At 35.7% G+C, this 14,645-nt stretch overlaps 1 protein-coding gene across 4 annotated transcripts in view; it reads right to left on the reverse strand.

The window, feature by feature from the left end:
- The window catches only part of PPP1R12A (protein phosphatase 1 regulatory subunit 12A), a 121,966-nt gene that overhangs the window by 34,479 nt on the left and 72,842 nt on the right, over positions 1–14,645 (reverse strand). For all 4 annotated transcript variants that reach the window (XM_055712123.1, XM_055712122.1, XM_055712121.1 and 1 more), the window contains 7 exons: positions 13,777–13,921; positions 10,803–10,877; positions 10,276–10,364; positions 9,994–10,151; positions 6,673–6,800; positions 3,092–3,307; positions 2,241–2,335 (listed from right to left, as the gene is read on the reverse strand). In XM_055712123.1, the coding sequence (XP_055568098.1) occupies positions 2,241–2,335; positions 3,092–3,307; positions 6,673–6,800; positions 9,994–10,151; positions 10,276–10,364; positions 10,803–10,877; positions 13,777–13,921 (906 nt within the window). The remainder of the gene's footprint in view (positions 1–2,240; positions 2,336–3,091; positions 3,308–6,672; positions 6,801–9,993; positions 10,152–10,275; positions 10,365–10,802; positions 10,878–13,776; positions 13,922–14,645) is intronic.

Here is a 14,645-nt window from a genome sequence, read left to right on the forward strand (position 1 = left end):
AATGTCTTTCACAGAACTATATATAAAAGGCAACCTGGTGTGTGATGGAAAATAAAACAAAATTTTGTTAAAATGTATTTTATGTTCAGATACCTTTGGCCTTCAGAATGTACTGCTTTTTGTATAAAAATTTATGCTAGCACTTCTGCAGTCAGAAACAACTTTAGAAAATGAACAAAAAAAGGCCAAGGCAGTGTTATTTTTCACCACAAAAGAGAAACACAAATTCTGAGGTATCATCTACTACAGAAAGGTCCTGCTGCATGAAAATTTTTCATAATTAATGAAGATTTCACTTAGCCAGCACACTACAGACTTCAAAACTTTTGCTGTAGTATTGGCTACTGAACTGAGGCTGGATGTCTGAGATTTGTTAATCTAAAAGCCCAGCTAGGACTCTTGCAAGTCCTTTCCATTACTCGCAGTAGGATGTTAGCTGGATTACACTACATCATCAATAAACTAGGCAAGCAGGTGTTCAGACAGGTAGAACAAGAAGCCAGCAATAAGATAAGCAACCAACAAGGATAAAGATCTGGGATAAAAGGCAGAAACCTTAATAATTTATTAAGGTACCTGTAGAGCAGATGATTAAATTTTACATGTAAACAAGGTCAGACTAAATGTCAAGTCTCTTATGGCTTTAAGTAAGTAAGCTGGGTTATCTGCCACATCATACACTAGGCAAAGTATTGGTGCCTATATAGGCTGGCGTAAAAGCAGGCTTCTTCTCTGGTACACCAAGGAACACAGAAAGTTCTCTGGTCCATGCTGGGACTAAAAAGCCTGATGACTACAGTTCACCCAATGCATATGAGGAAAAATGGCTATTACATTTACATTGCTGTTGCTGATACCCATCTTTGGAACTATCTGTGAATAAATCATGACGGTTAAGACTGGCGCATCAAGGACACAAATAAACCTCGACAGTGAAGCAAAATTTAATCCATTTGTTACAAGCAATTAACAGTTTCTAAGAAAAAATTGCAATGAAGTATTTTTCCCAATCTTAAGGTATCATCTAGTTAAGATGCTTTTGGAGAACAAGAGTTTATGAGAAGGATAAAAATTGAAATAATATTAATCGTTCTTATAAACAAACCGAAACTGACAAACACAGTCTCAAAGAATATAGTGCTCCAGAGGATGACAAGCACAAACAGAAAATCCAAACTGCCCTGCGATAGAAATATAGATTTTTAAAAATCTGGCCAAGTAATATGAGAGATGCTAACAAACTAAGCTAAACTTTATGGGAGTGTGAGAGCTGGAATATCCCTGTTTTGAAACAGAATTTGTCACCCAGAGACTAAACTTAGGCAATAGTATTCTATAACTGTAAAAAAAGCCAGTATTCATGTGTTTGCACAGAGATGAACCATTCTCCAGAGTAGCAACAAAGAAGCTCCTCTTCAGACATAAGGAGATTTATCAGTCCTATACACAATTATTATAATGGCACATTTTTAGCCATGAAAAGATTTTCAGTTCAGGTCATCCTACACTCAACTATCTAGAGACAATCCAACAGAAACAACACATTTGGGAGACTTCTAATTTTTGTACTATGCATTTGATATTAACTCAAGAAAATATCCAAGTAGAACCTCAATAAAGGAGAGAAGTGAAAAATGGGGAGGTTCTGACAATGCCATGAAAGTACCCCAAATCCTAATTGGCAACAAGCCTATGCATCTAAACTTTTTGTTCCTTTTATACTGAAAGCTACAGAAGAAATACCAGCAAAGAAAGTAAAAATCTCCAAAAGATGACAACAGGTGAACATGTACACAAGAAAACCAGAATAATCGCTTTTGTAACTGAACTATGGTTTTTGTAAATGCAGTATGTTTTTAAGCCAAGACTGTAAGAAACACAGCATTTTGTCATTACCCAAAGTAACAATGGAGCCCAGTAGCAGCACCCCATGGCTCAAGACAAAGCAGTAAAATGCTTTTAGCACCCTTCAGTAGTTTCAGTTTATGACTTCATATTTTGGACATTATTTATTTTCTCCCCCAAGAAGACAATAGCCATTGCCCAGTTCTGCTCTTGTCATATAATAATGTGGATTTAAAAAAGGATCATTATAATTTACAAGATCAAAAACATTCAGGAATATGATTACCCTATGGATCGGCATACTCTATAAATTAGCATTGTTTTAAAATCTGTTTGCTAGCCACTCTCAGATCAAGTCATTTTATATTTAACAGAAATTGTAACTTCAGAGTCACCTGTTTTCTTTTTCATCAATGTCAGAGGTACTGGCCAGTCGTCTTGGTATTGTAGGTGCAACATATGCAAGTCGAGTTCCTTTTCCATCTTTCTCCTGAAAGACATGTACTTTTTGTTAAGTGTTACTATTATTGATTATACTGCTGTTGGCCAGAAAAATCATCATTGTGACAACTTCAGCTGTATTTATTGTGACCCGGTTATACAAATGAGTTTCAAGCTTTAGTTAAGTATCAGGACTATAATGGGAAAAGGAAGTTTTATTTTTCATTTTAGCAATGTAAATTACTTGATTATTTTGCTGCGGTACAATTCCAACACTGATTACTGAAAGCAACCGTTCTAGTATTTTTATATAGTATTATATTTAAATGTGAAAACATTTGAAGATTTGTACTTGAAATAGAACCACAAAGTTCTATGCTGTTCATTTACCTGTTCCATATTAGTCCTTCACTCTGTTTAGTATATTCACATTTAATTACAGAACTAAATCTTTGTAAATAAAAAATTACTATGGAATAGAAACAGAGACTCCTTCATGTTAAGAGTCTTTCAACATCACTCTCCAAGTGATGCTGAAACTCAAACCACTAATCTCCATTAACTGTAAGAACTACTACTAGCATTGCAAGTCCCAATAAAGGGAAAAGCCCCAAGCCTATGCACCAGGTCACGAGACAACGAAGGTGCATACTACACTTCTAAAGAGACCACACAGAAGCTGCATAATTTTTCAGAATTTTGGTAAAGAATAGATGTGTAGTACTGTCTTACTTCTAGAACACAATCTATACTAAGTAAGGTAGATCAATTCCTCAAATTTCTGTTTCACAATGAGAACGATTACCTTTTCTTTGTTGTCCAATGAAGAGGAAAGTCTAGGACTTGAAGCAGAACGCATAACACCTGCAGAGTCCTTTTCTTTCTGAGCTTCTTTGGAAGCAGTAATTTCTGCAAGTGCACCATAGCTACCAGTTTTTCTAAGACCTAACCTCCAGGAAGCAGGAGATTCATCTTTCCTCTCTTCTTCTTTGGGAGAGACCTTGGCTGTAGATGTTGGAAACTATAAAACACATGCAAATGAGTTTGTATTATTAACTTACGCTACCTGTGGTAATTCATGCTCCTTGCAGAGACTTGAGAACACAACTGTTTTTAATAATCATAGAAGTGTTGAATTCATATGGGAGTTGCAGTAAGACACAACCTACACACTCTTCTCTTAAATTAGTTAATGAGATAAGAAATGTAAGACTGGACAAAGTATACTACTCTAGAAGTTAGCTTAGAAAAAACCACACTTTGTAATACACACTGTGATCATGAGATGCAAACTTAGAAACATGCAAATCCATTATCAACAGTTTGATTAAATATGTTATTTTGCAACCTGTATGCAAACCTGTGCACACCAGAACCTCACCATAGATTTTTCACCCTTACTGGGCACAAGAACAATGCCAGTTTTGCGCAAACCCTGCCTCCATGATGCAGGATCTACTGACTCCACGACAGGCATGACAGGAGGAATGAAATCATACTGAAGCCAATTAAGACAAAGATGAAGATTGAAAGAATGGAAAATAGAAACAAAAGGTTGTGTTTAAGCCACAGTTTGTTCCTACGTTTATGTTATGTAGCTCTTCATTACAGCACAAAATACCGAAAAGCAGTAAGAGACTTAAAAACTTAGTAACAGATTCTTATTAAACACAACACAGCATGTTTAGCTAATTCAGAGACAGAACTACAGTTTGCGTAGAGGAGGACAGCAAAGCCTGTTGACCTAACAAGGTCCATGGCCTAAATCCTCACATTGTTGAGAATACTTGAAGATTCACATTAACATACCTCTTACCTTCTTAACATATTTTGTTCATACCCCTTAACCACATCCCACACTACTTTAGCTACCAAACTCATACTTTCACCCCCAAACTTGCCTTACTTCAGTACTGTCAGACAGAAAGCAGCATTACTGAATGCCATATAGACTGAAGAAAACCCAAACTCAAGCTTAGTACACTGCATCTGCACCACTTGTGAGCAACCTGCAGTTTGGCCATCTATGGTGTAAAAGCAGAAGAGAAGCTGCAGTAGGACGGATGGAGCAAACTGAAAAGGCAGGTGCAAGAGTATGTGCAAAATCATACATACGGTGCTGGTTTACCTTCATTATTAGTAAAAACTGTTTAAAGCCTCTTTGGTCACTGATATGAGCCGCAACTGCTTCTCTAGATCACATGTACGTGTTCTGTTACAAGATGAGCAGGCTTGATATAAATGCACACTTATTTTGTAGCTACAGAAGGCTCTGAATTTTTCACATATAGTATTAGAAAGATAACTGCAGTTTCCTTTTAACTTGCACTTTTTACCTTTAGGACCAAAAGATAAGCCATTAATTGCTGCATAATAAAATTAGAATAAGCTGAAAGCCAGCACATGAATGATTTATAAAAGGTTATCATTCAGCTTAAAATCATACTTATTTCTTATTATTATTATAAATGAGTTCTCTCCTCCACACGTTGTCATTTAATCACAAACCAAAATATTATGTCTATTTGATCATTCAGCTCTGGAGTACCAAGCCACATCCCAGCTAGCAACAATTTGGTAATATCCTATTGCTGAAGGCCATATAGCTTAGAAGGCTTTTGCGTAATATAAAATACATTCATTGCAAAGGACAAGCTAGGAAACTTCTGACTTCAAGATAAAGTTCAGACAATTATAAGAAAAACACAGTGTCTTAGTAAGTATTAGATATCTGAATTTTCTTTGCACACTGGAGAGTCTAAGTGCAGTAAAAAACCTAAGTGAACACATCCATTAAACCGCCCAACTGCCAAAATGCTTGTATTACTGAAGTGATTTCAAAAAATAAATATATGAAGTAGGCTATTTCCTTGCATTAAAAGTCACACTATATATTTGAATTCAATTCCTGTTGGTCACAGCTAGCAAATGAGCAATTACTCACAATGTCTTCCCTCCCTTATGCATTTGCTATGGTTTGTGCAGAGAACTTGCGGCTTCTGAGGTCTGCACAGCTCCTGAGCAATGCAAATGCAGCTCCCATGACAGAGAACCATAATTCCTTACTGACCCAGCCAGTTTAGATTAACATCACAAGATTGCCCTGGAATCTAGCTGTCTGCCCAGCCACAAAGCTCAGCGAGGGGAAACAGTAGTCATTGCTGCCAGTGAGCCATGCCTGCAATTCCCCTTTAGCTCTCATGTTTCTTGAGATAAAACTTGTGGACATCAGCCACAATCATTTTTGTAAAGCAGTGCTTGGGATCAGAAAGGTTGGCCCAACCCTACTGTACAGTATTACATAGTATGATGCAGTTGGGCAATATATTCCCTGCATCCGTTACACTAAAGTATACTTTGTAAGATGAATCATCAGTAGTTTCTATTGAGAATATGAAAATAGGACTCCAGTATGCTCCCTGGAGCTAAATACAATACATAATATACACAGCAGTACATCTCTCTCTGCTGTGGCTTCGGTACATCATGACTGCCATTTCTCCTCAAGACCCTTTTCAGAAGCGTCAGTAGAGGGTTACGCTTTGATTATGATGTGTATAGAACAGTTGTAATGATAGGCAAATGCCTTAATGGCTTACTACCCAGTTTCTTTGATACCTTAAAAAGTTTAACTTGTATACCACCTTCTGACTATGTATTATCATCTACTGTAATTTTTTGTCTTCAGGCATACATATCTTCCCTCTGACAAGCAAAACTGAAATAAATTCCCATTAACTTCTCACATCAAGCTGTAAAAAGCTTCCTGCACAAAATATGGCTTTGCTAGATGTGTTTTTGAGCTGTTCATTGAATAAAGTATGTGTCCCAATTCTTCAGCTCTTCCATGAGGTCCTAACAATACTGAAATCACGGTTGGGACTTCTACTTATTTCAGGTGTCATTTTCAACTTCTGTGCCTAAGCACCAGATGAATGCTTCCAAGGACTCCTGAAAGTACCTTAGTCAGGACTGCCTCCCTTGCCTTAAGTACATCACAAATATAGGCAAAAAGAGACACTAGAACTGTAGTTTCTATAAATTTTGGGGGAGTCTGGCACAGCAAAGACTTTCAAAAGATGAAGTTTAGCTTCAGAAAAACAAGAACTCCACTCACTGTGCAACAGATTTTTGTTTTTTTGAAAGGACTTATGTTGAGATATTTCATAGTTCTGTATTTTAGATCCCTGTTTAGGATCAAAATAATTCAAAATTTAAAAACATTGAACATAGCTTCTGCAAAACCCCAAAATATTTTAGGAAACTGTCCATATTTTCATCAATTCACTGGATAACCCAATCCAGTTTTTATACAAAAACCAAAAAATGTAATTTTAGAATTCTATTCTTCTGTGTAAGCATACAAAGAAAGGTATTTTGTTTTACCTTTTTAACAGGTGATGTAGGTGCCCCTTGGCCACTGGCTACTGAAGGTGTGGTCACAGCTACTGATGCTGACTGCATACTTGTGGTATTCGCATTATTAGTTACAGCTGCCAAGGTTTTGGTCTTATCTGCAAAATATGTATAAGATCATGGTTTTAATTTTTTAATTCAAAATTTCTTCACTTTTACAACACAGAATTGAATTTCTTTTGAAGAAACTTGACAGTTACCTTTCCAAACAGCATTTTATTATTTGTTTCTCAGTTTTTGTTTTCCCATCTCACTCCCAATCTGTATAAGTTAGGTCCATCTTTTTTCTGTAACAGTCAGGCACGTAACATTTTTTTCCTGCTCAAAGCAGGGTCAATATTGCATACAGACCGGGTTTCTCAGGGCTTTGATGAGTCAGGCCTTGAAAACCTCTACAGACAGAGATTCCACAGCCTCCCCAAACAGCCTGTATTTTAGTAGAATGCTCATGACCATAAAGATTTAACAGTAGGAGGTATGTTCGCAATTAACAGTCAATTTGAACTACAGAAGATGCTAATTCCACATAAAACATTTATTTTCAAATAACTGTGTATGTTGAGTGCAAAGAAAAAATTTAACTGCGCAGAGAACCCAGCCAGGGATTCTGGTCATTAGAATGAGAGCTGAGGCATTTACTTGCCTTTCAGAGGTCTGACTTTCTATTTTGTCCCTTGTTTTTCCTACCTAAGTTTCATTGCCTACCTACTGTACCCTCTTCCGCTTTGTTCTTCCTGTGCATATTTCTTCCTCTGTCCCTTCTCTCTGTACCTTAACCCCACTTACGCAAACATACAGAAAATGTCATGGTTGTCACTGCACTTGCTTGAGCTTCATAATCTTATGCTTCACTTCTGTTTCACCTATCCAAATTGCACATTCTTTGGAGTGGGATGCTACATCCCATCTGTGCAGTACAGAGCAACATGGGGTTCAATCCCCACTGGTTTTGGCCCTACTATAAACATACCTTTATGCCTACACTACCCATGCAGCATAGGAGCAGTTAATTTAGAAAGTATGCAATGTTTTCATGGGGTGTTCTCTCATCTAACATTCAAATTCAACAACGTACTAATCTATGACTGGAAATTGTATCATTAATGATATTGCTATTATACACTTGTTTTAGTTATGGACATAGTTGAATAGATGTTTTGAATAATTACTTATGCAGTAAACAAATACAAATATAAAAAACCAGCTTACTAACAGTGCACTTAATGAGAAGTTCTTTTTAAACACAAGTGAAAAATGGTGGTAAACTTCTAGGGCATGGTGATTAAAAGTTCAACAGGGCAATGTAGACAGAGTATAATTTGAGATGACACGCAGGCAGATCCGGAAATTTGCAAATGAGTAAAACAGCTTTAAAATATATAGAAAAAGTTATCAGGAGTGAAAGCATGGAAGGAGAAAAATGTTTTTTTCACAACTGTATTCCGAAATTATTTCAAGGACAAGAAGAAAATAGTTGTACGCATGACTGAGCTAACATTGACTAACCTTCAAAAAACACTGAACTACCTCAAAGTAAGGTAAAAAAATGGAACTGCTGAAAATTTTATAATTCAGCATGTTTTGCTGTCCTTTAGGAGATGCCAGCTTTATATTCATATTTCCCATCTTGGTCTTACAGGCAGAAGTGTGTTTATTTTTAAATTGTATTTTCACATAATCAGAGAAACAGTGAAACAGAATGTAAGTTTTAGGAAAACACAGAAATCACAGTATCCAGGACTTCAGAATACTGAATCCTATTAAAATATTTTACAACCAGAACGCTCCTTATCTTCTTAAGATTTTTCAACAGAAAATTACTTTAAGCTGAATAATGGGAAAAAAGGGAAAGTACAAGCTTGGAATTGAGGGATGCAGCTCTGCAGGGAAAAGCTTAAAGTCTAGTTTGCCAAATAAAGTATGATAAAGCCTTGTTGATATTAAAAACCCCAAAGTTTACATAAATTAATTCTTGTGACACAGTCAAATTTTCCTGGCACAAACTATCTACTGGTAACGAAGAGAACACAGTTACTAGAGTCATAAAGTTCAGGAGACACAGTTAGTTCAGTGACTGAGAAATTACTACATGTTATATACTACAAGCACTTTGAGTTTATCAAAGCTCAGTCTCTGTAAATAAGGGATGCAAATATACCAAGGTGAAAGACTAATGATAAAACCTGACAGACATTTTTTCCAGCTTAACACTAAAATGTTGGTTTACTTCAAAATACAAAAATAATTAAGCCATAATAGACAGTTTGGTGTTGCAACTTATTTTTAGTATCTGCCTATATTAAATATTTATGATATATTGGTTACATCTAAAATCCCTCCATGGTCTTATCTTTTCAGGTGAAAAAATTGGAAAGAGTATTTTAAAATGGGAATGGACATCTCACTGAAAAGGGTTACTTATATTAAAAAGCTAAGTATAAAATATTAACAAGATCTTTCTAATCACATCTATGTCCATGTATTGTATTGCTGCACTGAAATTCTAAAATTCCTTATTAGTCTTGAACATACATTTTTAAAGACTGATTGCCTGACATTTGTTTTCTGATACGAAAGAAAAAGATGCTATGCTGTTCTTACATCACTATTTCCTTTAAAACTCTGGTAATTGTTCCAAGAACCTCCCCCCCCCCCCCCCCCCCCCCCAAATTCAACTGAAGAAAGAAGTAAAAAGGAACATTTTAATCTGCATTCAATTCCAAACTTTTCAAAGAACATTCCTCTTGAAATGAAGTTGTATATGAAGCAACTGTTAATATTAAAATAACAGTATTTTTTCATTTCAGTATACACTGAAAATATATGCACCATTACTTTATGAATACCTGAGCCAAGACTGCCAAATTAATTGCTAATTACTTCAGGATGGGAAAACCAATTGCAAATGTTTGCACTTCTGCTGTTTCAATCTCTGCACCAGTTCCACAAGCAAACTGTGAAGCCTTCATTTCGGATTTGATTTTCTAACTTCAGTGTTTTCTGACATGCTGCTTAAGGCTTGTATTATTCCAACTATTGAATTAAAAGTATCAATTATTAAGTAGCAATCAAATAAGTTTGTTAATAGCTTTAACCTAAGTAGTAAAGACATCTGTTTGATCTGTTATGACTTGACTTTAAACATATATAAACTTGCTTTAAAATGACTGGAAGCTTCGTGCAATGCAGAAGAATAGGTGAAACTTACAGATATTTAACTCTCTATCATGTGATATTAAATAAGTTCATAAAGTAAAAACTTAAAGACAGACAATACTCCAAATAACGTACCTGTCTCTGCTTCAGATTCTGAATCGTCATCTTCTTCCTCTTCACTAGAACAACTGGATTCATCCTTCTTTCCCTCTTCTTCCTCATCTGCTTTTTCTTGCTCCAGAGACTCTATACTAGATGCATTCTTTTCTTGCTCCATAATCAATGTTTCCTTACTGAGTTTGAAAAGAAAAATACTTACTAAGACTTAAAAAATTTACTAAAGCTTGTCAAGTAGAACTTCGTGACAGCTTGTTATCTTTTTTATGAAGAGCTTATACTTCTTCCTAGTTTACTTACTTTTTGAATGTTTTCTGTGTCTGATTATTATCCATGTTGGCTGTGGATTCAATTAGGGGAGATTTCTTTTCCCGTTTTTCACTATGAAGCTTTGAAACATGTAAAAGGAGCAGTTAAATTGATTGAATGGTGTCAGTGTGACAAAATCACAATTGGACAGAAATCTTCTCCAACTACTACAAACACTAGAATGTGTATAAGCTTTCAATGTGTTCAAGGTAAAAATTCTAAAATCTCCGAAACTGTTATTCCAAGCAAGTTACTCGTCGTTGATGCTTCAGATCATAAAATGCCCATCAGATAAGAAGAACAGCACCTTCTTTTTTCCAAGGATTTTGGGTCACCATAATTGACCACACAAGGGCATAAAAGATCTTTTGATATGACTGCGGCATTACCTGAGTTGAAGTCCCAAATCAAACCTTTGTTTTTAATCTATATGCTTCTGAGCTGTACACCACAATCATGTGTACAATAAAGTATAACATACACACAGAGATATACATCTTTACATAGAAAAGGCCTACCAGATTCTGCTTCTTTTGTAATTCTTCTAAATATCCTAGAATATCTTCATCTGCCACATCAAATGCTGTCTGCCCCTGGAGAAAGGGAAGAATTAAACACCATAACTGTACAGCAGAATTTACATATAACAGATTATGATGCCTTATCACATGATGATGCAGGTAAGGAGCACATTCAGAGAGAAAAATTAGAAAGTGTAAGCCAAGCTCTATTACAAACTGTTAGTCTGTCAGTAGTTGAAACCGATTTTGCAATATTACTTTTTTGGGGGAACTGAAACAGAAACATCCATAGCTGATGAGCAAACATATTTTTTAGGAGATAAAAGCAAGACTTCAAAAAGAATTTTCTGTCCTTTGAAGGAAACCAACACTACCAACAAAAAGTAGACTCAAGGAATGTGATTCCCACAATATTGGTTCCAAACAACTATTCCAATGGCAGCTGTATGGATGGATCCTGAGCAGTTCAGTATCCTGCCCATCTTAGACTACCATATACAGCATGTTTTTTTAAAGTGTAAATTATTTAAGCAAACTTACTAAATTTAAGTGGTCATGCTTTAACATTCTTACAGTAAAACTGTATTTTACATTTTACAATCCATTTTAGAAAAGATCTGCTACAACCATTGTCCCCCCTCGGTGTATGATTTCCATTGGACATACTTGAATAAACAGACCATCATGTGATTCATTAACACAGAGTAATGCTGTCACCTGGAATTTCTTCAGCTTGCCGTATCTTACATCTACATAGTCACTGCGATTCTCAGGTACGCCAGATACCCACCGGACATGAGATTCTATCTTTAAGGTTTAAATTGGTAAAGATATAAAAAATTCCCTTTCTTCATCTCTACTTGAAGATGATAAGGGCTGAAGCTCACACAGTTTCACAAAGAAAGCCTAACTTACTTTGATACTGCAATACAATGTTTCCTATTTGGAAATGTGCATTCAAATAGAAGGCTGGATTCTAAGCAAAGTCCTAGATCCACTGGTATAATAAATGCAGCTGCATCAACGTGCTGGGTAGACACAGAAATGTTGGGAGCATCACGACAAGATTGGTCAAGTAAGTACTTCTGTACAATAACCCGCAATAAAGACAGAGCTGCCATTTTAAAGTGGTCACAGCAGATTATAAGGATAATTAAAGGTGTACGTATTTGTCTCTGCTTACTTGAGCTCCTCAAAACGTTAGCTAAAGGCAAATATATTCCTTATTACACTGTGAAAGCTATCTTAACTGGTTAGAAAGGATGGACTGTCAAACTACTAGTTTTCATATCCATAAAACTTCTGACCATATAGAAGCACGTGCATCTTTCAAGAAGCATTACCCAAAATAGCTTGAGGTCCTCTGACATTTGAACTATTCCATTTAGTATAAAACAGCACTAATCTGGAAACTAAACAACAAAATTATCTCAAGTTTATATCTGCATTATGACTACAGTTTTTAATCTGGCCTTCTATTTTTAGGTAGCTATTAAATGGATTTATTTCCAAAAAATATGAGTTAACCTACCCTGACCACAAAAAAATCACTTTGCAAAAAACTGTTGTAGTTGGAAGGTTGTATCTGAACCCAATCCATAAAAGTTAATACCTGAAGTCAAGTGCCTAAACAATAATGCCTGAGTTCTCTGAGAAGCTAAGCACCTACAACTGAAACAAAATCCAAAGGAGTTTTCAATCTTCCTATCTCCCAAAGCAAAAATGCTTACCAGCTTACCTAAGAACACAACAGGAAAAGCTTTCCTAGCTTGCACAGACAATCCCATACACCAAATAAAACAGCTTATAACTCTCTGTACCTTATTTATTCTTACTCTTGCCCAGGTTGATTTGAACATACTTTCATGAAAGAGTGCTCTGCAATACCACCCTCCACATATTCACAACCCCAGTAAAAAGTCCGATGGTTAACTTTATAAACCTCCTTCAGTTAATTGCATCAGTTTTTGATTGCCTGATACAAAATACAGTTATACTGCTGATATTTAGAAGTTATATAAGGATTATACAGAGTTGAAGCTATTTGAAATTTAATTCCATATTTCTTTGGTTTTATTATAAGAACTTCAATTTCTAAAGCAGAAAAAGTCATCAAAGACTAAAAATGTTAAGCAGCAGTAGTTTGGCCCTTATACAGAATAAACACTTGCTATTTCATGATCTGCATCTGTATATTTCCCTAATTTATTTTAAGAAGTTCATAGAAAAATTATATGAAGAAACCATCTTAAAAGTTGGGCAGGTATTTTACATATATACATATTGACAGAAATTGGAACTAGGTAAGAATCTATCTGTAAAATATACTGCAAAGAGAAGAAAGAGAGCTTTAGCATTTACACAGCTGAATGAAAAGCTCTGGATCCTTGCGACGCCTATGTCAATCATGAATGTATTTATATCTGTTGGGAGCGCGATCTTGCAAAGTCAGCAAGCTATGCAGGCCTTTGCATAGAAGTCAAGGAAATAAAGCTTTGGAAGCATTCAAGTTATGTCTAGAAGTCCAGAAATGCCTACAAGTTTCTTCCAGTGCACCCAAACCAGCATATACTGATAACTCCTTAGTACGCCAACACAAGCTGATTGTAAGAGTTAAAACACTACCCAAAGGCATCATCGTCTTTAGTGACCAAATGAAAGCCTCTATGCAATCCATCAAGTCACTAATTTTGTGCCTCTGAAATGTCAAGAAACCCATTCTATTTTGAATTTCCATGTCAAAGATTACATGGATAATTTAATATAGAACTAAGCATAAAGCGGGCCTAGAAATAAGACAATCGGAGAATTTAGTTTTGAGCACAAGCATGCTGTTTTGACAAAACATGCATTATATAAAGCTCCACGTACAGTAAACAGCAGTTTATCATCACTTTTCTTACCCTGGCTTCTAAAGTCACTTTAGAGACCAGAACTTTGTATCTTGACAAGGATTACATAAAAATCCTACCACTTTGTTGACAGCCTCCATATCACATAGGTTTTCCACTAAAATGCGACATGCTTCTTCTTTACCCCAGTGAGCAGCAGCATGAAGTGGTGTCCAGCCATCATAATCTTTAATATTTACATCGTAGCGAGCCTGTATTAAAAGCCTAAAGAAATTTAAAGAATTAGATCTTGACACTACTGACAGGGATAAATAAATTGGTACAAAATCATAACATTATTCTACAATAACATCCCTTCTCCTTTTTCATCATACATATTTTAGTTGCACCACTGACAACTGATTAATTTTGTCTCTTTACAGAAACATTTGCCTTTTCATTCTTCAGTAGGTATGTATATTTTTAAGGAAAATTCAGGAAAAATAGCCTTTTCTATTTTCTTCTTTATTCACTTGCTCTTCATTCAAAGTCCATTCTTTCTATAGAGTTAAGAGATTTTTCTCTACATGTGCAGTAATAGAGAAATGCCGTTTTAAGGAAAGGAGAGCTGTAAAATGCCAAAAATTGTTAGATACAGTGATCTTATCTAGTAAATGATTACAATTTCCTCCTATTCTAATATTAGTTGCTTGAAACTTGTATCTCCTCCTGTCATTAACATTTGATATTATAACAACCTAGTGTTTATGTGCTTCAATTGCTCTCTGAGAGAGAGCAGAGCTCCTCAAATAGAAGAGCTGCTTTTCAGCCTGCATTCAACACTCAAATTCAGCATGGTTCTGATGTGAGTGTCAAAGTGACAACAGACACCTAACCTGAGAAACAGTTTTGTGTAAAGGGCTATCAGCTCCCTGAAACGCTGCCCATAATTTTTAAAAGCCACATAATCGTGAAGTATTCTTCTCAAAAAATTGGCTCTCTTTCTCAA

Source organism: Falco cherrug, chromosome 5, assembly GCF_023634085.1.
Source record: "Falco cherrug isolate bFalChe1 chromosome 5, bFalChe1.pri, whole genome shotgun sequence".
NCBI lineage: Eukaryota > Metazoa > Chordata > Aves > Falconiformes > Falconidae > Falco > Falco cherrug.